This window comes from Nelumbo lutea, chromosome 4 (assembly GCF_056320005.1).
Source record: "Nelumbo lutea isolate HS-2025 chromosome 4, American lotus-T2T, whole genome shotgun sequence".
NCBI lineage: Eukaryota > Viridiplantae > Streptophyta > Magnoliopsida > Proteales > Nelumbonaceae > Nelumbo > Nelumbo lutea.
In genome coordinates, this window is record NC_142687.1 from 44,114,520 (window position 1) to 44,140,787 (window position 26,268).

A 26,268-nucleotide genomic window follows, 5' to 3' on the forward strand; every position below is an offset into this window, starting at 1 on the left:
TATTCATACAAAAAGTAAAGAAAAAACTATAACCCACATATTTCAGCATATTTTTTGCATGATTTTCAACAAAAAAGTGCAAAAAAAAAGTGTACTCATGCATAGGAGCCATTACATAGATAATGCAAAAAAAAAAAAAAAACAAGCATAAATATTTCAGATTTCTCACTTGAAAAATCTGAAAAAAAAGCAAACCAAACAAATATTCACCCAAAAAAAAAGAAAAACATCAAACATGGAGGGGAGGAGTTTGGGCAAACTAACCTTCACTCGCCGACAGCTAGACGGTGGGGTGTTGTCGTTAAACTGACTTAATCACAAATCTACGAACAAGGAGGAGAGAGGTTCCAGGCATTAGAAAAAAAAAAAAAAAAACCCTTCAAAGTGCTTCAAATCGACAAGATATGCACAAAAAGAGTCAAAATGGCAAAATGACAGATTTGTTGGCCGTTTTTCACACCGTTGATCATCACCGATGGACCTACAACTGAGTTCGCCGCCCTCTGCATCTGTTGTGTTCGAATAGGAGGAGAGGGAAGAAAACCCTTGCGTGGGGATAAAACTGGAATTAAAATAATATTTAGGGACTGAATCGTCCCATTCGATTTGAAAAATAATATAAGAAATTAAAATAAATTAACAAAATAGACAAAATTATTATTTTATATGAATTTTGATGTATACAATTGTTTATATATGAAATAATAAAATTAAACTAAAAAATTACAATACAATTGGAATAAAATATTATAATAAAATTGAAATAAATAAATATATATATATATATATATACATATTATTTATCGCGTCATGCGCCTGTGCCAGCATGGCCCCACTTTGTCATGCATCATGCTGGCGCTGGTGCCTAGGCCTGAAAATCCGAGCCTGGCACGGCCCGTGTGCTATAGTAACGGGTTGGGCCCAGAAAGGCCCATGTTATAATGGCCCGATTTACAACTGTATAGCCGAGGGGGCAAATTGCTAGAGTCTAGAAGTTCACAGGGTCTCTGTCACATAACAAAGTCTAGGGGTCATTTGTGATTTGCCCTTTACTTGACTATGATACTAAACTTATAGCCAATTAATCATTACCATAAAAATATAACGAATCAGGTAATATTTATCAAAATTCACCGAGTTTTGATCGACCAAATCTCTTCCATATCATGTCTTTGCATAAGCATAGATTATTTTCCCCATTAAATAACTTAAAAAAGAAAAAGATGACTTCTCTCATACTCCAAGGGTCCATTCTAATAAATATACAACATTAGAAAAAACTTCAATATTAAAATATACATATTAATTTTGTGCAGATATAAGCATATTCCATTGTATCATATTACTGAATTAAATTGGGGTGGATCCATATTAAATCCAAAATTATTTTTCGTGAAGGAAAGAAGCTTGTTATTGTTATTGATTTGTTCTCCAACATTAAGTTTGATCCAGATTTCCAGTTAGACCTTCCTCTGAACTTGGTTCAAGGAAAAAAAGTTAGTTGATCTCTGAAACTGTCTGTATTAGTTTTTTCTTCCACTTTTACTTTTTTAAAATATACATATATATATATATTAAATTAAATTGAAATTTTAATTTTAATGGTTCATATTAGTTACAAAAATTGGTGGGGTCTTTCCTAATTGAGTATTTCTGTCACATAAAAGCTGTGCTGATCAAATTTTATGATATTAGTTGAAGAAAGTGAGCCCATAGAGTGGTTTACATGGGCCAGGTGCCATTGAAATTTAAGCTAAGATTTCTCATGTGAATATATATATATATATATATATATATATATATATATATGGGACCTTCGGGGTCCCAAAGCGCCTTTCTGCCTGGAAAAATTCTCTAGAGTTGTTAACTAAATGACATATATACACATAATGTTGCCTTTAAAAATTACCGTTGTGAACCTGGTTCCTGGTCTCATTGTCAAGCATATTTTCCATGTGAAGGGCAGACAGATATCTTTCTACGAAAAGGATAAACCTATGTATATATATGTATATATATATATATATATATATATATATATATATATATATATATTGTGAATCGCTAGACTGAGAAAAACCATGTAAATTTTGAGGGGTTAAGATGCTACGATTAAGGGACTTGGCTTCAAACCTGTAATCTATTAAACAAAACTCTGATTTAAATGGTAGGATTATTCATGGACAGAATTAAGGGCAAAAATATATAAAGGTGGCATAAGGTTCTTTACCCGTTGTTATAGGTTTTATTTCCTCATCTTAATGAATACTTGTTTTGGTTTAAGCTATTTGATGGTAGGTTAGGTGTCCCCAGTCTAAGAACTTGGTTCTCATTATTAACTACCAAGAAAAAGCAAACATTTAATTGAACTTTGAATTCTGCATCCCTTTTAGAAACAAAAGGGGGAAATTTTTATCTGACGACAAAAAAAGTGTTTTTTACAACTTGAAATCTTTTTGTTTTTCATTAATTTTACTTCTACAACTACATATAAGCAAAGAAAAATAATATATATTCTTGAACTATATATATATTTTTTTGTTTTGATTTTTTGAAGAACAAAAATAAGCCGGTTTGTTTCAAAAAGAAAATCTATATTTTTCAAGCATAAAACAATAATAGTTTCTAAAACAAAAACAAATTTTGAAGTTCAAGATTTTACTTATATGATACATGAAATTAACCTGATATGGATCACCAGATGAAAAGATGTTCTTTAAACCGGAAATTGAAGAACCAATAACATGTTTGTTGTGTTTTAATTTGTTTCAAAAACCATTTTCTTTTTCAAATGGATCAGATGTTTTAATTTGATTTTGGAACTCGCAAGAAAAACAATTCAAATTGAAAAATACCTTGTAAATAATTCATTTAATCAGTATAATTTACAAAGAACATTTTTCATTAAAATTCCCATCTTAATGAAAGAGCTAGGAGGCAATATAAAGAATCAACCATCTTTTCCCACTTATACATATCTTTTGTGATTAAACAGTCTGATCACAACAAATTGGTGGCCATGTTCATCCAGCCACACACTAGGAAGATCTCTTATATCCAATGTTCAAAATTTCGTATTGAATCTTTGGTGTTTTGGGACCCCTCATTTTTTAATAAAAAAGCATGTATAAAAATCACCCCAAAAACCAAATTTTGAAAAAATAAAACTAAAAAAAATTATAAAACTGTATACTTTTTAGTACCGACTTTAACTATATAGGGGTGTACCAATATTTTGAACCTTGATTATAACATTATTATTCTCGTGTATGGCTGAATGAATGTAACTGGTAATATTATATTATGATCAGCAGATCCAGACTCATCGCCAAACGATAAGATTCATGTAGCCAACCTCATAAATTGGGATAAGGCTTTCAGTATTTTTTCTTATCCTTGTTAGTTGTAACCACTGGTTGCTCTTCCAAACTTCATCTATTACAATCTCTCATGCATAACCTCAAAGTTCACTGATTCACTCTATTCCAAAGCCTGAATAGTGTGCTCAAGGAGCTTCCTAGGGTACCTTTTCCCACTTCTTTTCCATTCCTTTGGCGGTTTGGCCCTTCTAAAACCACAAACCGAGTGAATGAGTATTATGTAAGCAGCTTGCTTCTGGTTTCCTTTTGCATCCATCCTGCAGTTTTGAGTTGTAGATTCATGTGACCAACTGACCATAGATACCCAGTTTGAGGCTGTTTTTGTCATGTAAACACACTTTCACACACCCAAAAGCCATGACGTGGGGGAGCTCCTTTCGGCCATTAATTTTAACTTAAACAACACAGGATTTCTGTTTATTTTATGTTCAATTTGTAAGCCGACGTTCTTTTCTTTCCTCTTTCGGAGACCACTTCAGCATTTGATAGAATGGATTTCATCCTCTGCTGTGAAGACACTTAAAGCTATTCTAGGGCCCATCGGACGGCTGATATCAATTTCATGTGGGTAACTGGGTATTATTATTATTTTATTTTGGAATTAAAAATTGGGTATTAATTTAATTTTTAATTGGTGGAGAAGCATAACTCGTAAAGGTGGAAAAGCACCCAAAGATGGATTGATGGAAAGGAAAAGTGGAAGGAACCATTTGAACCATTTGGGAAAGACTTAGGGGTCCAGCACAAGTGATCCTGTTCCTCCACGTGTCAGCTTTATTATTCACGTGGCAAAAGCTGGCCCCATCTTGGGCTATGGCCCATTGGAATGTTCAGCGCCGCAGCCATTCAATTCCGCGGCGATCTTTCATTTCTGGCCTTTCCAGAAGATCGGCATTCCTTGTTTTCCGCGCCATGTCAGTGGCACAAGCTGCAAAACTCATCAAACTTACCGCAGCTCAGAAAGGAAAAGCAAAAGCAAATAAACAATTTACTACGAGAGGAAAAAGAAGCTAATTATGACTGAAATACTGTCCCTTATTTTCTCTCAACCCAAGCATCGCTTCTGAGTTCTGATGATTGTTCTGGGCTTAGTATGTAGCAAGAATCTGACCCAGTCCAATTTGAAAATTTTACTTTCAGAGTGACTAGCCCATTCAAATTAACCGTCAAAACTGTCATATAATAAGGATCTAGAAAGGTCAGTAGTTCTTCTTAATCAGGATAATTAGATCTAACCGAAGTATACTTAGCAATAGTAATTGAACTCAATCCGCTGCTACCCATCTTGTGTAGCTCCTTCTGATATTTATTTTTGATAAAGTTTTAACTGGGACAAAACAATAGAACCAGAACCAACATAGTCAATTCGGTTAGTTTGAATCTATCGGATACACTCAACCCATTGACAGTCCTAATACTCCTAGAATTTCCTAATACAAGTGGTGAGAAGATACCCTAATTTTCAATTTATAAATCAGTATACAATGTGAATTGCGTTTTAAATTGTAGGACACAAAAGGCGTTTGCATCCTTCATGGGTACAGAATCTTCCTAGAATTCTTTATTGTGAAGTGACTTGTATTATTTGGGGTACCCTTAAGTTGCAACAAATTGAGCAAGAATTGCTTTTGGTGCCCAATTGGTGGAGAATATTGTAACACAATCATGTGATCTCAAGTTTCAGCCAAACATAATCTATCCATTCAAAAAATAATGTATATAATTAAATACAAGAGGAAGCACTGAAAAAGGGAAAAAGCGGTTAAACTTAGCCAATGATATCTCCTAGGTGGGAATTGAACCATGGAATGGGGTGGATCAGTGAAGGCATTTGATTGGTGGGTGGATGGTCTCGGAACTCGGGCCCCTAGCAAACATGTTCCGCCTCATTTGGCTTTTTCTTTTCTTCTCTCTTTTTGGGCTAGTCTTTTGTTGACATGGTAGTTGGATTTTCTCTTCTTTTGATGAACCCATATGGGTCTAGGTTGGATAAGGTATTTTGAAACACAAGGCTGCCAATAAAATTGGATCTTAGTTGGTTGACCCGAATAGAATTACCCGGATTCAATTATTGATCTAGAGGACCAGATATCGATGATATGATCGATCCTTAACAGAAAAGTTAGAGAAAAGGACAGATTTTACCATGGTTGAAAATTAACCATGAATAAAAAAGCATTTATCTCTTTTCTAACCAACTCTGTTGATTAAGATCCTATGGGCCCGGCTCTCTTCCCACAATGAGCCAAGGCTAAATTGCCTTTAAAAGAAGAAAAAAATTGGAGCCCTTAGACAAGCTATGTAAATCAATCGCCACACACTCTTCTGAAAGACATAAAAGGATGAGAAGAATCAATCACCAACCCAAAGTGGTGAAACGAATTCCAATCGGAATTATAATGCACTGAATCTACTACAACACAAGCGGTTTGATTGAATGCACCTAACCATCAGACAAATATTTCTTTTTCTAAAAAGTAGTATCCTTATTAAAAAAAAAAAAAAACTGCAAATTGATCCAATCTTAGATTGCTATACCCTTTCAGATTTTGCATATCTAAAGGATTAATAAGATCCACAAATGGGGTCCCCACACAAAGGAGTGCCTTCACTCACAAAACAGCATTTTGGTTTAATGTTTTTGACCATTTTCACCACATAAGAAGACATTGCAATTATATTTTCTTTAGTAACTTGGATTGTTGAATCCCTAATCCTAACCCTAGTCTAATTTTACCTTCAACTCGATGAGTCAACAGTAACCCAATCCAATGTATATGGAATGTCAATCACATAAGCCAGTCCAAACGTAAGCTATCATAAGCAAAGACATGATACTGGAAAAACTTATAACCAATTGACCGACATCATGAAAGTGGTAATCAATCAAGTGGGTTTTCATCAAAATTCATGAGGATTTTGATTGGTGAAAGAAATCAACCATAACCTAATCCAAAATGTCCTATCTAATTGGATCTTCAACTCGATCCAACTTTTTTTGAATTAGTTTAATTCATGTTGAGTTGTTCAATGTTTGAACTAAACCAACTAAAGTTATTATTGACTTTCATTTTCTCCAATGTGAGTTGTTTTTCTTGATGCGAGTTCCAAAAATAAATTTATTCTTAAAAACAAAAAAATAAAAAACATATGTATATTTTGTTTCCAAAATTGAAATAAAAAAATATTTCTTCTTAAAATTTAATTATTTAATATCATATTCTATAAATCATAAAATATTTATTTTGCTTTTAAGGGAGGGGGATGGGAAACCCCCATTTTTTTAGCTCTATGAAGCAAAATAATAATAATAATAATAATAATAATAATAATAATAATAATAAAATAATAATAATGATAAAATAATAATAATAATTGTACCATAAATTTTGTTTTTTCTTTAGAAATCATCGTTTTGATTATTTTAAAAACAATTGTTTTTGAAAACAAAACCAACTAATTTTTGCTTTCAAAAACATCAACTAATTCACTCGATGCATTATGTGTGTTAAAACCAGAACTGAATGGGGTATTTTCTTAAAAACATGGGGCCCATTCCTAATAGGATTCTAACTCAATTCAATTATTGATCGGGCAAAATTTTTCGGACCCGGGTCGTAGTAAATGAATCCGGGTTCATGGATAATTTGTTGTTATATCTCCAGTTCAAGCCCATTGACTAATAATGACTAGAGTGGGTGATCAAAACTAATCATACATTCATACTTAATACTTGGTAATTATCTTTTAAGTTGGAGGATATTTTTGGAAAGCGAAATATGAATTCGGAAACCGAGGCGATTGGCGATGGATGCTACGGCCCTACGGGACGATCCGAGCGTGTGAAAAGAACATTCTGTCTCCGAATGCCGCAGACATTCGTTATCGCGAACTGTTTTGTCCCATATGACTGTTCTTTCTTGTAAAGGGCGCAATGCATCGAATAGGATCGAGCCACGTGGATAAGGGTTCCTACAAAAGACAAGAAGCTAAGAATGGGATAATCTCTCTTCAGTCTTCCCTCTTCTCTGTCCTCTCTAGAGAGAGAAGAGAGAGAGAGAGCCTTGAAGGGAACGATAACGAGCATCAAAGTGACGGAAAAAACAAATAAAAAGTTAAAGGGAAGGGGTGGCAACCTCCTTTCTTTCCTCCTCTTTTTGTCTTTATATCAAAGCCTCAAATAGCACCCACCACCTCTCTTCCTCTCCCCCAATCCTCTCTGATCATTTGCAGAATTGGACCTTTCCCTCAATCCTCATCTTCTCATATCCACTCTTTGGACCTTCTTCTACCAAGGTTCTCTCTCTCTCTCTCTCTCTCTCTCTAAACACTGCTCTATCTCTCTATCTTGATGCTTCTTTCATTGGTTTTCCTTTCTCTAATTTGATTCATTGATGGGTGTTTCAGGTGTTGTATATTAATTGTAGGCTGTACAGTTGGTGGTCTCCCAAGTCTGGTCTCCTTGTGTTTTTTTTTTCCTTTTGGAGGCTGGTGTTTTTTTGTTGTTGAGTTTGGAAGAACAGAAGAAGGCCCAAAATCAAAGAAATGGCACCTGTGACTCTGCCTCCTGGTTTCCGATTCCATCCCACCGACGAGGAACTTGTCGCCTACTATCTCAAGAGAAAGATCAATGGCCGGAAGATTGAACTGGAGATTATCCCCGAAGTCGACCTCTACAAATGTGAACCTTGGGATTTACCAGGTATATATCTCTCTCTCTCTTTGGACGAAACTGCAGGTCTTTTCAATATCATACTCATCATCAGTTTAATCGTATAAACAGTAACCATGAAGATGTGCAAGCTTAGCTTTGCATGGTATAAAAAGAATAACAGTGCTAATACATAATAGTGAAAACATCATAAACACCACCACAATTAAGGGCTTATATTAAACAAAAGTTACAATGATTTTAAGGGAAGGATGATCCAGATAGGAAACTTCTCCTTATAAGAAATTGACCTAGAAATTTAAGAAAATATGAGCTTTCTAAATAAGGTCTTGTAGTTAAAGGTCATGGGTTTGATTCAACCCTTCCAATGGAAATATCATGGGTCCAAGTTACCCATCTTTACCCAAAAAAAATAAAAGAAAGAAAAAGAAAATTCCCAGCTTAGAGCTAGATAGAATCAAAGTTAACTAATATTACTGGGTTTCTTAAATTCATGAAATTCAATTGAAAGGAAAGAAATTGCTATAAAGTTTGTTAAGGACCTTCACTCAAAGGTGAATGAATTTGAAAAGCATCTCTTAAAATGCCTTCTTATTTTCATGTGAACACCACTTTCCTTGCCTTGTTTTTTATCCCCTTATTGTTATCATTTTCTTTTGGGGTTGGCATTGCAACAACTTTTGTGTTGATTGAAATATTTCAAATATGTATATATATATTAAGTAGTAGAAGCTAGGAAAGGATATTTGCTCAAGAGATTGATAGATTGGGCATGATCCCTCCATCTTTTCCTTTCACAGAAAAGCTTAATAATATTTACTGGGCCCAAAGATATATGGAATTAGGAGGGGCAGAGAAACAAGTCAAAAAGCAGCAAAATAAAGTAGTCATGGTCTTCGAGAGAGATGTATTCCTCACAGCATGTTGCTTTCATGCTCTAAGTACATCTAGGGCTTGCAGATTTTATCTATTAATTATTAATTTCTTAGTAATAAAGGTCATAGGCCCTATTTAGGTTCTATTCTAAATCTTCTTTCTAGACAAGGAGGAGAATCCTCAAAAGTTTTTGTGATATTTTTAGCAACACTAAACACATATCAACATATTTAACAACATCAACATGCTAATGATTATAAAATTATGTGAGACACATTATAACGTCAAATGTTCAACGAGAATAGATTAATATATTACCCCGATAAACTCCATTAATTGATGCATAGAAACCTTTTGTTTGAATTACTTTTCGCTTGAATCAACTGTGCTTTACGTTTGTTTTATTCAAGTTTAAGCCATCATCACCATTCTCCATCCATTTCCATGAAGAATTTCTTTTACCCTTAATAACAACACCACAATGATTTTGCATTTCCATTAACTCCCTTTGTTGTTATGATCATCGTTACAGAGAAGTCGTTCTTACCAAGCAAAGATCTTGAGTGGTATTTCTTTAGCCCTCGAGATAGAAAGTACCCCAACGGATCGAGGACGAATCGAGCAACTCAAGCTGGGTACTGGAAGGCCACCGGAAAAGACAGAAAGGTTAACTCCCAGATGCGCGCTGTGGGAATGAAGAAGACCCTGGTCTATTATAGAGGACGAGCACCTCATGGTGCTCGAACGGATTGGGTCATGCATGAGTACAGGCTTGACGAGAGAGAATGTGAAACTGCCTCTGGACTGCAGGTTTGAACTACTCCATCTATCTCATTTTATCTTCTTTTTCTCATATATACTCTTCATCTTCTTCTTAATTACTGGTGGTATTACTATTATATATGCTCTCTCTCTCTCTCTCTTTCTCTCTCTCTCTCTCATTAACCATATGGGTGGTGTTGTTTGATACATTTTCAGGATGCCTACGCTCTTTGTCGTGTGTTTAAGAAGACTGCACCAGGCCCTAAGTTCGAAGAACAGTACCGAGCTCCTTTCTATAACCAATATCAAATGATGTGTAATGATCAATCTTCTACACTAGAACAATCTTCTGAGGGAAGAATAGATGACCTGGAGAGCTCTGGCTTTCCATTCCCATCAGAAACTGGCTCACCTGACACAATTCAAGGGTCTTCATTTGATATGAATGGACAGAGAGATGGGAGCTGGATGCAGTTCCTGGCAGAAGAAGCATTTAGCTCCACACTCCCAGCATTTCCAAACAATGGAAGCATTCCCTACCTTCCATCAAAGGTAAAAGATCTTCAAAGCTTTATGATATTGGCTCTTTTTGTTACTAGTTTTTACTTTAAATCATTCAATATTTTTATCCTTAGCCATCTCATCCACTCATCTTTAATTTGTATACAGGTTGACATTGCACTAGAGTGTGCGAGGTTGCAGCATCGGTTCACATTGCCTCCATTGGAGGTGGAAGACTTTCCTCAGGTTGACTTCACAGATTCTAAATTTCCACTGACGGGTTCCTTCCAGAACAACACAAATGGCTCCGATATATTGCAGGAGATCCTTTCGGTTGCTAGTGCCTCTCAGGAACTCGTAAATGACTCTAAATTTCAGGTCCCCTGGCCAGGAAACTATGCTAGTGTGGATGAATTTGCTTCTATAGCAGAAATAGAGAGAGCTGGAGGGACACAATTTCGTCAAGTTGATGCAGTTGGTTCCTCCAGATCTGTAGACAAATCATGGGGATTAGAACCAGCAAGGTTTATAGACATGGACAACTTGGAGGATGAATTCAAGCCTGGGAGGATAGTTGAGAATTTGAGAGGAGTTGGAATGTCCAACAAGGATCTAGAGAAGGTAAGATGAAATTTTTGAGTTACACTTTCAATTATCTTTTCGAAGGAAAATACCAAATGTTTCAGTATTCAAACACTAGAATACATATCTTGAAAACTCGTTTTCTCAAACTTGTAACTAACAAAACCAAACTCAAAGCTGAGTTGGGTTTTGTTCACTAGCTTCTAAGATTACTGCAACAAATGAAACGAATTCAGTATCTATCAGTTTAATTAATACAAAGCTCACTTTAGATTCTTTTTCTTCTATTAAAATCCATGTCTTGCAGCAGAGCATGTTGAATCAACACAGGACTGTCCCCATAGAAGATATTACAAATTTTCAACAAAGAGGTGCTCAAGAAGAAAAAAAGGGTGAGTTTCATTAATCACCTTGCCTTTGTGCTTGTATATGCCTGTCTCTCATTGTTGTTTAAGAATAGTCTTTCTCTTATTATTCATTGATGATAAGTTAGACTACTGCAGGAGATATCAATGAGAACAACAACTTCGATGACTTCAACGACACTGAGACAAACGGTCTATCTCTTGGATTCATCAACAATGATCCAAACATAATCTTCTCACAAGATGGAGACATGGAAGACTTTTCTGATACCCCAACCTTTGAAGTCTATGAGAAAGTTGAAGTAAATCATGGAATGTTTGTCTCAAATCGTCAAGTCGCCGATACATTATTTCACAAAATTGAGCCCTCGAAGACCATTGAGGTTCACATTAATCCGGTAATGACACATAACTTCTACATAGAAAGAGAGAATATTGCAGTCAGACATCATAGTGGAAGTTCCTTTTTTAGAAAATTCAAGGCATTTGTGACTGACAAGTTTAAGGGGATCAAGAACTCCGTAAAGCCATCAAGAATATCATGGCTAATGAGTGAAACCATGAACGTAGTTGTCCATATGACTGCATTTCTGCTGACATCTTGCATTTATCTTGGAGAACATTCACAGAATGTGAATTTGCAGGATCAGTTCTCTAGTTCTGACAAGGCAATTATGGAGGAAAGAGAGGGTGGTTGCTCCACTCCAGTCAGGAAGTTGAAGAAACTAGCAAGAGTTGAATGGAGTGATAAGAAGAATAGCATATGGTTTGCCAACTTTAGAGAAGGAATTATATCCAATGTGTTTCTGATCAAGAATTTTCCCTTCCTTACCATTGTTGTGGCTCTCTATGCTTTTGGGGTTCACCACATTATGACTTAGCCCTTAAATGTAACACCATATTACATTTACCAATTGTACCATATGGGAAGGGCATTTATTAGATTTTTTAACAGTGGGAGTCTAAGTAAGCTAATAAGTTTGTATTGTTCACTGAATTAGTTCATAGGAAGATTTAACCTTTCAAGTGAAACACTTGGGAGGTCTGATAGTGTTGGTTGTATGCTTTATTTGGAAGAAATGTAATTCTTTAATTTATATACCCAATGATTTGAATTCAATATCTGTGTTATGTTAAGTGTTCTATGTTCTTTTAGTGTCTTTCTGTCTGCTTGATCTACAAAAACAAAGAAATATCAAATTCAAACTAGTGAAATAAGCATCCACAAAAGAATTAGAGAAGAAAAATTAATATTATAAGCACATGCATTCCCTTACTGTTGTTTTGCTAACTCTAGAGAAGGAAGTATTTTAAATGAGTTTCTGATTAAGAAATTAGTCCAGTTATGATTTTGGGGCTTCATCATATTATAACTTAGTCCTTAAAGTTGTAATTACATCGTGTTATATTTCAAAAGTATTAGGTAATAAGTTTGTAATATTCACTGAATTAGTTTATTGGAATGAGCAATTTGGGTTAAATTCCAATAATAAGGAAGAAAGCAATGAGTAATTTGGTTTGTATAGTTGTCCAATATATATTCTTTTCTTCCTTCTTGGTCTACAGAAGGAAAAGGAAATAAAATTCAAACTTATCAAACACTCATGCACAGAATTTTAAAGAAAAAAATGCAATCACATGCATGCTATCCAAATGAAATTTAGCTCCTTTCCACTGTCATAGAAGCTTCATATAACAGTAATTCTAAGAGATAATGCCTCACTATTTACGATTATCAAGCACTGAATTACTTAGCCTTTAAAACACATTAAATTCTAGAACCTAGGTGGGTTTGACACAGGAACATGCAAATAGCAGTTTCAGCATTCCTTAATTTGAATAGCACTAAAAGGATGAACTAGCAGTGAATGAAGCTTTTGGGAATTAATAAACAGAAGGTTGAGAGCAGTGAACATGGCAACACAAAAGTTGAATCACATTATTACAAGAGGAACCAGTTCTCCATTTAGATGGAGATAGCATAGACAATGGTAGTATAGAAGGCATTTACAGATGCGAACCCGGGGATAGAAAGCTGTAAGAAAAGAGGTTTCAGAACAACTGGGGTGTTCAGGAAAACCTTCCCAAGCTTTGCCGACTCTCTCTCCTGTGAAGTGGATTCTTCCAAGAAAAGAGGAGATCAACTAAATACTGTGAAGTGGGTTCTCCCAACGAACAATGGTGGTGGAGATTGCTTTCAGAATGGGTAAGGTCTCTGGAGTACGGACCTGCTGCTGAAGCTTTCAGGACTCAGCAGTGCTGAAGCGCCGCGATGAAGCTTTGTCCACGGTATACACTTTATTTGTGGTCTGTCGCAGCAGATGGATGGTGAGAGAAGGGATACAGGAGTGGACAATACCTTTAATGGAAGAGGAGCCTAGTTTGTAAATGTTGTTGGATTTTCTGCAATGAGTTAAGGAAGCATAGAAAGAAAACCTAAGATGCCATTGATGAGATCTTAACGTGATACCTTACCTGCTTATCAAAATAAAACCTAATAATACCCGTTAAATGACACACCAGCAACTAAAGATGCCAGAGTCGGACCGAACCGGATGGTTGAACCAGTGAAATAGTGACCCCGTGAGGCCGTGACCTTTTTAGCTCCTGGTTATTGAATTGATGGATTACAGCTTGAACCAGTAAAACTGTAACCTAGTGAGCTTTTCTGATTTTCTATCTGGTCCAAATCTTATGAGGCTGTTTTTTTTTTTTTAATTTAATATATACTAGAAACTACAGGGAAGGTCCAAATTTTATGATTCTCCTGAAGTGTTTTACTTATTGTGTTTCTAGTTTATATTAAATAAAAACTGATGCATTAATCAAACGTTTTCCGTCTGGATCAGTGACAGAAGGGAGGTTTTTGTCAAGTTTTTTAAAAAATTAAGAGAGATATTTATTAAAATGAAATTAAAGAGAAGGTTTTTATAATTGTCAAAAACTTACTTTAGGAGGGGTTTTTATATTTTACCTTTTTTTTTCTTTTTTGGCATTTGGTTTCTATGGTCCAGGCTTGTTTTTTGGTGGGCTGGATGTCATCTTTAGGTGTTAAGTTGTAGTGGCTCTTGCCTCTTGATTTCTTTGGTATAGTGGCTTATCTCCTTTTCTCTCCTCATTTTTCTTTTAATAAAATATTGTATTTTAGCACAAAAAAAATGTTCATAAATATGCTAACAAAATAATTAACTAGGAAAGCTGGGTGCTATTTTTATGAGTTTAAAAGTAATTAGCTATAGACTTAGTGAGTTGAATTGACTAATTAGAAATGGAAATTTTACTCTAAACCTATAAAACATATTTGAATCAAGTCATCAAGAAGTTAATCTAAAAACATTCAACTCATTAGTGTTGAATACATGTTAAATCAAGATCTCAACCAGTCACGTTAAACCTTATTTACTTTTTATTAGTTCATGTTTCAAATAATGTACTTTTACCTTTAACAAGGTTTATCTACCATCATGTTCAGACATATATTTTTCCTAATATGAAAACCTTGCTTACATGAGTATATTCATTCTTCAATTCATTTATTTATTTTGGGAGTGGACTTAAATAACGTAATTTGGATTAACTTAACGCTTTAGTTATTTGGTGGGCTGTGGAACCAATGATGTGGTTTTACGTCAGTAATAAATTTTTGGGCCCCACTGTAAAAGAAACAAGCCCCATGTATTTAATACAACCTGCTGAACAGCTAAAACTTTCAATTAAACCTTGCTCATATCCAATATGGCTGTAACCCAATATTGTTGTTCCCAATTATTTGGGGTCTTTGGAGGGGTAGACTATATGTATAGATCTACCTTTGCATTTTCTTGTACAAAGTGACCGACTGTTCTGAAACTTGAACCCACATTTCTCACACTTTGGTCTGATCTTTAGCTCAGTCTTGATATATATACCAAAAGAATAGAATGAAAGAGATAAAATAAAAATAGTATCTCTTACACCATTATTCAACAAATACACCACAACAGCCTCACTCACATAAGGGGGGCTAATTAACTAGACTCACATAACCATATTGAAAATTGAACATTGTCACAAAACCCCGAAGGACAACCTTCTCAAGGTTATACATACAATTCGGTTTATAATAGTTGATTAATTTTACAAACTTTCTAAGAAAGCGTCCATTATTATTACATCAAAATTATATCCAATATGTTAATTCACCACCCCGCAAGCCAATAAACTCGATCTTCAATTTGTGAATGCAACACAGGACAAGTCTTCACCAGCCACAGTAGAATTGGAGGAGCACCATGCATCATCCGTGATGAATTGCATCCATGCATCATCTTTATCATCATCTTCTATGCAGGGTGACGATCCTACAGGCACATCTGGTGACATAGTTTCATAGTCATTATTGATAATGCCCTGTGTGCTCTCAACCAATGATAAACTACATTGCCCTTGCTCCTCAATTTCAGTGCATATACCATTTTTCTTAAATACACGACACAAGGCATAAGAATCCTGAGATAAAAAAAAAAAAAAAAAGAAGAAAGAAAAAGAAAAGAATTAAGAAATATTATATTTAAATATTCTAATTTTACTTAAATATATCAGTAATGACAATGTAAAGATTCACACTTCTGTACTTCCAACCTTAAAAATTATTAAGCCCATTTTACATTATTGGGGTTTGTGTATAAGTGAGTGAGAGAGAGAGAGAGTAGCAACCTTGATGAATGAGTAGGTAGGATATGGTTGTTGTTGAACTGATTAAAGTGAAAAAGCTGAATCTTGAATGTTTTCAAGAGAATAGGATATTTTGGAGAACTGTAATTAAATTAATGGCTTCAAGGGGTATTTTGGGAATAAAGTGAAAAGCTGCCGATACCATCTTACACCATGGAAAGTGATGGATGGGTTGCTTTATGTTAGTCTGAATCAATTATTCTGAAGCAACTAGTAATATAATCTAAACCCTCTTGTCCTGTCTAGGCCATATGGGATAATACTTTTGTCTTACTAGAATAGACAAAGTGGACCAATCTCTGTCCAGTGGAGATGAAGCACCAGTCGCCTAGCAAGTAAAGAATATCAAAACCAAATTTGTTTGGTCTCAGATGAAAAGAAAAAGAAAACAAAAATAAAATATAACAAAAGCAACTAAAGAGAGAAGGACAAAAGCCCTAACTTTCCATGCACGTCATGCATAACCCACGTTCATCATCATCTCCCTCCTTTGGCTCAAGGCTTGAAGCTGTTGATATTTAAAGGGTCTCTTTTACGTTATTCATGGTCTGTAATACAAACCCATTTAGCAGCCTTAAAGCTTTCTTTCCATGGAAATGTCTAGGAAAGAAAGAGGAGGGAGAAGAAGAGGAAGTGTAATAATGGCACCAATGTATAACATTTTAGCAATATTCCCCTGTAATTTTCTGGGGCTAACACTTTCCACGTAGCTCTCTGCTTGTATTGCACCAACTTGAGAGGTCTTCTTCAGTGAAAATACTCAAGAAAAAGTAACCAGAACATTGCAATAACAGCAATGGAGATCCATCGATGACAATGATGGAAATGGTGATAATTATGAGAAGAAAAATATAACGATGAAGCTGGTCTGCACCAAATCTTAGTTTGTGTAAGGGACCTGAGATAGACATTTGATCTTTGATGTGAGGATCAGACTCTCACAGACTGGAGGAACTGCGGAAGTCTGAACCCAGAAAGGCAGAAACCAGTAAAAACTGTGCCTTAAACCCTGAAAATAGTCTAAACAAGATCAAATGATCTCCCAAGTTCGCTTTCACAATAAATTGGTTAAAGTGTGAAGATCATTTTGCTGATATCTCCATCACCATAGTTACCAACTTGATCAAATAACTATAGAAAGCAAACAACCTGAATTCCAAAGGTGCCTTCGCATTCCTTATCGTCAAGGCGATATTCATGCATCACCCAGTCTGTCCTGATCCCTTGAGGAGCTCGGCCTCTGTAATATACCAGTGTTTTCTTCATTCCAATGGGGCGATTCTGGCAACTAACCCGGCGATCTTTACCAGTCGATTTCCAGTATCCTGCTCGAGTTGCTCGGTTTGTCCTGAATCCATTCGGATATTTGCGGTCCCTAGGTCCAAAAAAATACCATTCGGGATCTCTACTGGGCAAGAACGATTTTTCTACAACAAAAAAAGGGAAGTAAAATTGTAAAAGCAAATCAAGATGAGCTGCTACAGCAATGATACAATGCTAATCCTCAGCTAAGTGAATTTTACTACTTAATTAGAAAAGCAAGCTCGAAATACTTTCTGATTCCCTTCTTCGGTCTATGCAGCTATGAAAACAATCAAACAGGCAATTAGACCAAAAACCCATATACATGACCAAATGATTCAGCCCGTAAAAATCAGTTATCATCAGAATGGAAATTTACAAACTCAGGCTTGAAGCAAAAGAGAAAATAAATACAATAAAAAGCAAAAATGATGGCTTTAAAATAATTTGCAGAGAGAGAGAGAGAGAGAAGCAAAACCTGCCAACTCCCATGGTTCGCATTTGTAAAGATCAACTTCTGGAATTATATCAAGCTCAATTTTGAGGCCATGGATTTTCCTCTTGAGATAATAATTTACAAGTTCTTCGTCGGTCGGATGAAATCTAAAACCAGGAGGCAATCCGACCGGCGCCATTCCCTACTTCTTTTCCTCTCCCTCACCTTGTGAATCCTTTTTTTGGTTTTATCACCACCACCATCATCATCATCATCACATATAAAAGGATTCAAAGTCCCTTATCTTTGAGTCATTTTCACTTTCTCTTTTACAGATTCTCAGACAAACGTCAAGTCCATGTTATCCTACTACATCCTCCCTTCTCTCCCAAGCTCTCCTCTAAAATCCCCACCGTCCCATGCCTCCTCCAGGGCTTTATAGTTTAATAATCGACCCACCAGTTCACCATTCTTCAACAGTTCACTACTTTTCCTTTTTATCTACAGACTAGGTTGGAGGGCTGTTTTTCGGATTCAAATTAAGTACCCAAATCCGACCCGAGTGGCATACCTAAGAGCCAATGACCTAATTTTTGGATTTTTCCATTTTGTGTGTGGGTAGAACAGTTGGGCAGTTTACACTTGACAAGGCCAACCCCTAAAGACGCATATAGTTCAGTATATATAATTCGACTAGTAAGACCGACCATGGTTAGACCGTGTGAATAACTCAAGTACTTTGACAAGACAATTCGGTCCACCATGTCTAACAATTCAAACAAGTTTGATAGAAAACTGACCGGGGTCATCCGGTTTTTATATATGCAAATCTTGTATATATCCAAGTATATATAAACTGGCCCACGAAAAGGCCAGATGCCGGGTTAACCGGTCAGCTCCATACTGGGTCAATACTTATGGGATTGGAAAAAAAACGGTCCTCTCCCCATCTTTTTTATAGCTTTAGCTATCAAAAAGGGAGTATGTACTAAACAGATTTGGGGACGTCATATGGCATCCAGCAACCCAATTCACATGGAAGGTGGAATTGTGAGGCCCTTACCCTTGAATTTGCCGTGCCCTACCACATTATATCAGCTACACATGAAACTTAGAGCTTCGTTTTACGATATGAGGATTCACAGTTGTCCAGGCTTTGTATGGATGTTTAGGGTCAGTTTGGAAGGAGTATAAATACAATTATGTATTGTGCAAATACATACAAAATAATTCAAAATATATGATTTTGTACTATACAAATTTGTATTTGTATTCTTGCCAAACTCAGCCTTATGGAATTTAGGGAGGAAAGGACTCAAACACCACCCCTATCTCTCTTTAGAATAGCTGTTCGGACCCTATGTATTTTATCACTGGTATCGGATTGGTTTCACAGCCTATTACACGTTTAAAACATTTAACTAATCCGAATTCCTCCCTTCAAACCTAAGAGAAGAAGGAATCCTACAATTTCTCTGGATCCTGTTCTTTGGGTTGTGTTTGGTTTGATAGACAATACAAGAGAAACACAATGTCAAGGGAAATATCTTAAGGAATTTCATAAAAATTGTCAAGAACTTTAGCCTCAACTTTTTGTTTCTCTCTTATTCTCTATAAACTATAATGAAAAAAGGGAATTCAAAATTTTATAAAATTTTGAGGATAAGGTAATTCCACAAGTTTTCATAAAAAGAAATAATTTATTGCTGGTTGAAGGGGCTAGAAGGGATAAGGATCGATAAATAAAAAAGATATGAATCGAAGTAGTAAGAAATGATTTAAGTGCTAATAATTCAATAATGGATATGTCTTTCGAAATGAACAGAATGATGAAACAGGATTCACATAACCAACTTTGACATCGGATAAGGCATAACCGATCCCATGCATATACTTGGATAAGGCTTGGGTGATGATAATGATGGTGATGATGATATTTCCACAAGTTTGTGTGGATTTTGTGAGACTTCAGTTGGATGCAACTAGAAGCTTGAGTTATTCAACAAAAGTAGGAGTGTCAATTGGACTGGATTTGGTCCAATCCTATACAGTCCAATGTTAGTCCATTATAGATGGACACAATCCAATCCAATCCAATGAATATTTTGGAACAGTCCAATTTAATGTCTGGACAGTCCAATCTGTTCAAATTCATTCTGATTTAGATTGGTTTCAACCCAAACCCGGCCTACTGACACCAATATTCTTATCTTATATTAATGGGCCAAATATTGGTTTAATCCAATATAAATTTATTACAGACACACCAGGTCCAATCCAATCTAATAAATATTATCCAATATGTGTTGTTGGTTCATCCAATCGTCCAAATTAATTTTGGACTGGACCGGGTCCAATCTAAAACCAGTACATTAACACCCTTATATAAAAGGGCGTTATTTTAAGGGAAGAAAACCATCTTTTTCAGGTATTTATTTATAAATGATGAACCAACTGGTGGTAACAGTAATAAACAGATTGTTATTTTTCCGTTGGAAACAATGACCATTTTCCAAGTATAATTACTTAATTACAATTCAATTTTTAGTGACTTCCGGCTCTCTTTCATACAAAGCAAGCGAAGATTTAAATCAGGGTTTTTTTTTTTTTGGCATCAAATCAGGTTCCACTAAACTTTTCTTGTTCAACCCAGAATTATGCACTTATCTGACTATTTTTAATCAGTTTGGTCATCCATCAATCCAAAGTATAGCTCTCAGACAAACCCCTACTCTTGGCATTAAGCTAAGGGGTGTCCTCGTGAATCGTCCCATCTACCATTATAAACAAAAGGAAAGTCTTGATCACACCAACAAGCTTGATTTATGGTATACGTGCTTTATCACATCTCTTTCCATCTGTTAATTTATACACTTGCACTGTGTGATGAGCGCCGATACCATTAAAGAAGTTACTGAGTAATCAGACCCAACTTTAAATCTTTAACAGTCGTGAACAAGAAGTTAAAAACCGTAACAGATCTCAGGATTCCTTTTCTTTCAGTGTCTTCTTTTTCTTTATCCTCACCTTTCTACGTAATAATTACTTAGCAAAAAAATCTGATTAGTGAATTCTTTTCTCTATAATTTCATATTTGCAAGCTTTTGAAAATTGGAGTTTGGAGGAAAGAAAAGCTGTTTCTTTACAGTCTTCTCAGATCTTCCACATATGTCATGGAGTTTTTGATGCTGGATTCATTGCAATATCACATTCTCTTACATGAGTGCCCAGAAAAAGAAACTGTCATGTAGCTAGCCTAGGGGAAAAAGAGAGAAAAAAAGAAAGGCCTTAGACAAGTATCTCTTTCTTAGTTTTCTGTTTAGTATTCTTTAATAAATACCAGTCCTTCAACCTTGGTGTCAACTGGGTTTTTCCCCTGTAGCCTTTTATCTCATTGCAAGATGGTCAGAGGCTTACCACATCATATATGATGTTGATGATATTCATCAATTCACCATCATCCATGCTTCATATATAGTTTAATTAACCATTGGATATGGAATTATGTTAAGTTCCAGGTTACACCAAATATTAAATTAGACCAACCCATCAGTGGATATGATTGGGTCGGTCCAATCCAGTCATATTAGCAATGTGAACCATATGTCAAGCAAAAGAAAAATGGAGAAGTACGGATACATCCAATGCAGAATTCTGAATTCCAACAACTCTCCCCCCCCCCACCCCCACTATAGCCCTCTCTCCCTATAAACCACATCCTGTCCGTGAATTTGACATCAATTCACGGTCAGGATGTATTCCCCCTCTACTATAGGGCTATAAAATTCTGATCTGGGCTGATTGGTCATTCTCCCAAAGAAAAAGATATAAGTTTTAAAATTAAAAGGGTCCTACCCTTTGACCATTTGCTCATTTTTCTTTCTATTTTTATTGGATAAAATAGATAAAATGTAGTCTTGGGCATTAAAGAGATGGTACTGAATACCACATTGATTTGGTAACCCAGTTATTTCCATCTCATATCTCATTGACCATTTATTGGTATTAGAAACAGTTGGTCAAAATCTGGACTGATCAAAGATCAGAGAAGAACTTGATTTATAAGCCTTAAGCCCTGTCAGAAAAAGAAAGTGCTTGATGAAAAAACAACATTTATAAGTCAGATTAGTTTACAGATGTGAAGCTGCCTTAGTAGATTCTTTTTTCAACATTTGTAACCTATTTCTCGGTAGAACAAGAAGCAGGTTGTACTAATACTCGGGCCGGACTAAAAACCTAATGGGTTTCGGTTTTACCGGTTAATCAGGCGGTTTGCCCACCGGTCCCCAGTTTTCATTCTTCAGGGTCTAAAAACATCGAATACAGTCAGTTCCTTTAATGTGGAGTTTGCCATTATAATTAAGGCTCAGTTTGGAAGGAGTGTAAATACAAATATATACAGTGTAAATATAGGCTTAGAAATATAAAATACAATGTTTTACACTGTGCATATTTATATTAATCTGTACTCTTTCCAAACTGAGCCTAACATTCAATAAGCCCTTCAATGTGTCCTAACAACTTTCTTTCAATGGGCCACTGTTCAAAGTGGCCGCAACATTTGACAGAGAGAGCATTCATTTATAGTTTAGTAGGATAGGCCCACCATTTTGTCTAAATCAAAACCAACAAAACTGAGGAAATTCCACTCAGAAATCAAAGCAAAATCACAGAACTCAGAACTGTGGTTTATTGATTGTGGATTTTGAGGGTGAGGAAGATTGTGAATACAGTATTTGAATGGGTTGCGGAATCTGAACCATCAGAGATGTTTACTAAATGATGGTCCCTGGGTGTATTGGATTAGTGTATCCAAGCAGTATAATAGTATTTGTTTCAAGGAACGAAGCGTGCGCTGCATTTTTTACTTGGTATAAAGTGTTGGGTCTTTGATGAGTTGGAATTTCTTTGCAATCATGGGCCCAGGCTCTCATTGCAACCCTAAGAAATTATGCAGAACTGTTTGGAGAAAGAGTTGAACCCCAAAAAAACATAAACATAAATAGAAGAAAAGTGAAGATTTTGTTTGTCCATCAAAGTTAGAGATACGCAATCTTCTTCTTAGCTGAAAGATCTCAATAGTCTGTTAACTGTGGATTTGGCCGTATACCCACATGTGGTATCAATGCAATCACGTTGCAGCATAGTTGGAGGGGGGGCCCAACTTTTCCTTTTGGCCCATCATCAACCCGTGGGGGCGAGGATCAGGCTTTCAGCTGAAACTTGAAAGCACTCACATTGTAAACTATTTGCTTGTTATGGTCACTTTGCTTACCATCAAATACAGTAAAATTGCAACTTGTGTTTTCTTTCATCAATATAAACTCATGAATCAACAATTGGTCAATTTATGGGATGTTTGTTAAAAGGGGCCAGAAGAGCTAAGGGCAAACTGAAAAGGACTAGGGTGGAAGTTGATGTTACCAGATTTGGCAATGAGGGTAAATCGGGAATTCCGGTAGTTGGGTTCCACCTGTAAATATAAAAAGATGTTAAAGTCTTAAGATGTGTGGTTCCATTGGCAAAGACTCCAACGGTTAAGTTAGCCAAGATAGTTGTATTTTATTAGATTGAAATCAAAATCAGGTTGCCTTCATTTTTCACTTCGCCTTGTGATCTAGTTTCTCTATGTATCCTTGGTTTCTTTTTTCTTAGTTGGGGATGTGTCGTGTACGTCCATATGGATCCCACGTTTATGAAGCACCGGTGTATTCATTCGTGATTGATTGCATAGTCTATTATTATCTATATCTTTTTGATGGTGTGCGATTTGATTATTCTTACCTGGAGGATGATTCGGATCCCAAGTGGACAGCGAACTGGATTGGTTTGCAAAATAATCTATCAGAGAACTCGGGGTAGTTACTCGGCGAGGTCTCTCCGATGCTTAAGTCAGTATGCTATGAATGCGAGGTAAATGCTTGAGAGCTTGAGTGCTAGTAAGTAGAATAATCACGCGTACATTTACCTTGAGGGTTCTGCCTTTATATACTGGAGTAGTCGTGGGTCTCACGAAAAAGCTCCAAGATCTCTAGGTTGTGGAGATACGGTTCGTTCCGCTTCCGAATGAGTAGTATGTAGATAAGGTTTATCGTTTAACCTCCGACTCCGGTGGAGCCAGGATGAGTCCTCATCATGATCTCGAAAAAGTCAGGATCTATTAACTCATTGTGATCTCAAGTAACTTGGGATCTATTGGAGAGACCTCTAGAGTTAGTACTTCGATTCTTCAGTCTAAAACTGGATTGGATGCCGAGGTGCATCTACACCGACTTGAATTTTGGGCCAAGGCGGCTGAATACCCAATCTCCAAATGTTGCAAACTAAACTTGTCAGGCTGAACTGTCATCCCTTGATCAGATCACGTCCACGTATCCCTTTCTTGGTAATTCGGGCCAAATCACCCTTCATCACTTTTCATTTACATGCACCATATTCGGAGTTCACTAGAGTACTTCTATTTTAACTTGTTGTAACTTGTGGTCCATGCATGTTATGAAGAAAGTCGGCCATCTTATTTCCTTCTCTAAATCTTAAATCTTACTATAATCTCTATACCCATCATTCTTAGCTTGCATTCTCAATGATATTTCCTACCGACCATGGTGGCCATATTTTCCCTTTTAAAGCATTCAAAGTTTTGAGTTCCCTTCAATCATAATCTATTCTTTCTAACCTCTTTGCTTTAATCTTGTTTATTACTGAATTTGTTAAGGAAGTTTCTTATGATGCATGCCAATTGACGCTTCACCATTGTTCAGTGGGACCAGTGGGGCATCAAAGTTCATTTTAGTTCTTTCAAATTTGCCACTCCCAAACCTCCAATTGATCGATGTAGAATGTGAGAACTGATTACATGCTCTTGCAATTGCGTCGTTACATAATTGTGTAATAATATTTATATGTGTGATTATTAGATATGCCTTTTGACGCCACTAGAGGTGTAAAGTGGGCTGTATCGGGTTTACCCGCAGGTGGTCCATGCAAGGTGTGGGTCGTGCCACCCTTTTCGGTAAAAATTTGAGAGTCAGCCCAATACCGCCCATGGCCCGGGCCTGTATCATATCATGGGCCAGTATATATATATATATATATATATATATGTTATTTATAGGCCGTGCCTAACCGTGCCAGGGGGTTTAAATTGGACAGATGGAATTGGGAGTTTGTGAAATTTTGAATAGCCCTGGCTCAAACTCAAAGGACCATGTCAGATGCAGTGTAAATCCTCCAAATCAGGTACCCGCATCCCGATACCCTAATAAGGGTGAAATTTAGGCGGGCTCAACCCGAGCTTGATCAATCCAGACAAACTCTATATGGGCTGAGCTTGAATTTTTATTAGGATCTCGGGATGCGGGCTCAACCCTAATAAGGCCTGGATTAAAGTTTGGGTTTTTATTTTTAAAATGGGCCCTGCCTAGCCATAGGTAGCACAAACCCAATCCAAACTTATCTTAACCCTAGTCTGGCCCGATCTCCAATTGTCAATCTCGTAATGTTCTTAATTACTAACATAATAAGTCAACCAAGGGCCAGAATAAGGGTGGCAATTGTATGGATTGGGTTCAGATATTCATCTAGCCCACATCGATCAGTGACCCATTTAAATAAACTCTCAATGTGAGCACCCAACAAAAATCCGTCTTAAGTAAACCCAATTTGGCCAGCCCATTAAAATTTTAGACATCAAATAACACAGAGAAATTCTAGTAAATGAAAATTTGTACTATTTTGTTTTATAGAAGGAATTTTATTTTGAAAAAAAAAAAAAGTCCTAAGCTGTTGGCTTAAATACACCCGACTTACACTAGCAATTCCTTGTTAAGCCGGTCCTGGACTGGGTTTAACACTTATGATAAGAGAGATAGTCTAGGGCAGGGCCTGAGCCTGAAATATAAGCCCAGGCCTGGGCTGGGCCAGGCTAGGTATTGGGCCTCTGTTACTGTATTTAATATAAATTTTATATTATAATACATATAATATGATGTAAATATATGTTATAATGTGTATAAATGCCAAAATATTATATATAACATATTTTATAGTTATTTTATAACATTTATACATATAATATATCATAAAATTAAAATAAAAAGAAATATTGCAGGCAGTGCCAGTCCAGCCCCAAGGTCCAGCCTGGCCCATCTTGGGCTTAGGTTTTTCTGTTCAGGCCCATCTCGCCCTGGCCTAGGCTCACATTGGGCTCACAAATTTTCAGGTCAGGCTTGAGCCTAATACCGGCACTGCCTGCAATGTTTCTTTTTATTTTAATTTTATGATATATTATATGTATAAATGTTATAAAATTAGATAAACAATATGTTATATATAATATATATTTACATCATATTATATGTATTATAATGTAAAATGTATATTAAATATAATAGAAAAGGCCCAATGCCTGGCCTGGCGCAGCCCAGGCCCGGGCTTATATTTCATATGAGGTATGAAATACTAGTGGCGACCCGTGCGATGCATGGAAAAAATCCAAATTTCTATTAATTATATACTCGAAATTAACAATAATAAATTACATAACAAATACAATTAGATGAATTAATTGTCCAAAAAATTATTGTAAAATAATTGTATTTTTAAAGGAAAACTAATAAAAGAAAAACTACCTTTTCGTTTCTCCCTCTTTGAAAATAAGAATAGTTAATATTAAAATAA

At 36.0% G+C, this 26,268-nt stretch overlaps 2 protein-coding genes across 3 annotated transcripts; one reads left to right on the plus strand and one right to left on the minus strand.

Moving 5' to 3' along the window:
* The first annotated feature begins 7,547 nt into the window (after positions 1-7,547).
* On the plus strand, positions 7,548-12,290 carry NAC028 (NAC domain containing protein 28). Of its 2 annotated transcripts, none has more exons than XM_088986628.1 (7): positions 7,548-7,676; positions 7,788-8,082; positions 9,461-9,738; positions 9,907-10,242; positions 10,360-10,812; positions 11,084-11,165; positions 11,277-12,290. In XM_088986628.1, the coding sequence occupies exons 2-7, from the start codon at positions 7,926-7,928 to the stop codon at positions 12,017-12,019; spliced, it is 2,049 nt and encodes a 682-aa protein (XP_088842754.1). In that variant the 5' UTR covers positions 7,548-7,676; positions 7,788-7,925; the 3' UTR covers positions 12,020-12,290. The 2 variants fall into 2 exon arrangements, with proteins under 2 accessions (XP_088842754.1, XP_088842753.1); XM_088986627.1 differs by having other exon boundaries at positions 11,081-11,165; positions 11,277-12,258.
* Positions 12,291-15,016: 2,726 nt separating this feature from the next.
* On the minus strand, positions 15,017-18,000 carry LOC148855498 (NAC domain-containing protein 54-like). Its single transcript, XM_088986172.1, has 3 exons — positions 17,632-18,000; positions 17,001-17,278; positions 15,017-15,626 (listed from the first exon to the last, which is right to left on the minus strand). Exons 1-3 carry the CDS (start codon positions 17,786-17,788, stop codon positions 15,348-15,350), a joined length of 714 nt encoding a protein of 237 aa, XP_088842298.1. The 5' UTR covers positions 17,789-18,000; the 3' UTR covers positions 15,017-15,347.
* Between the last annotated feature and the right edge of the window lie 8,268 nt (positions 18,001-26,268).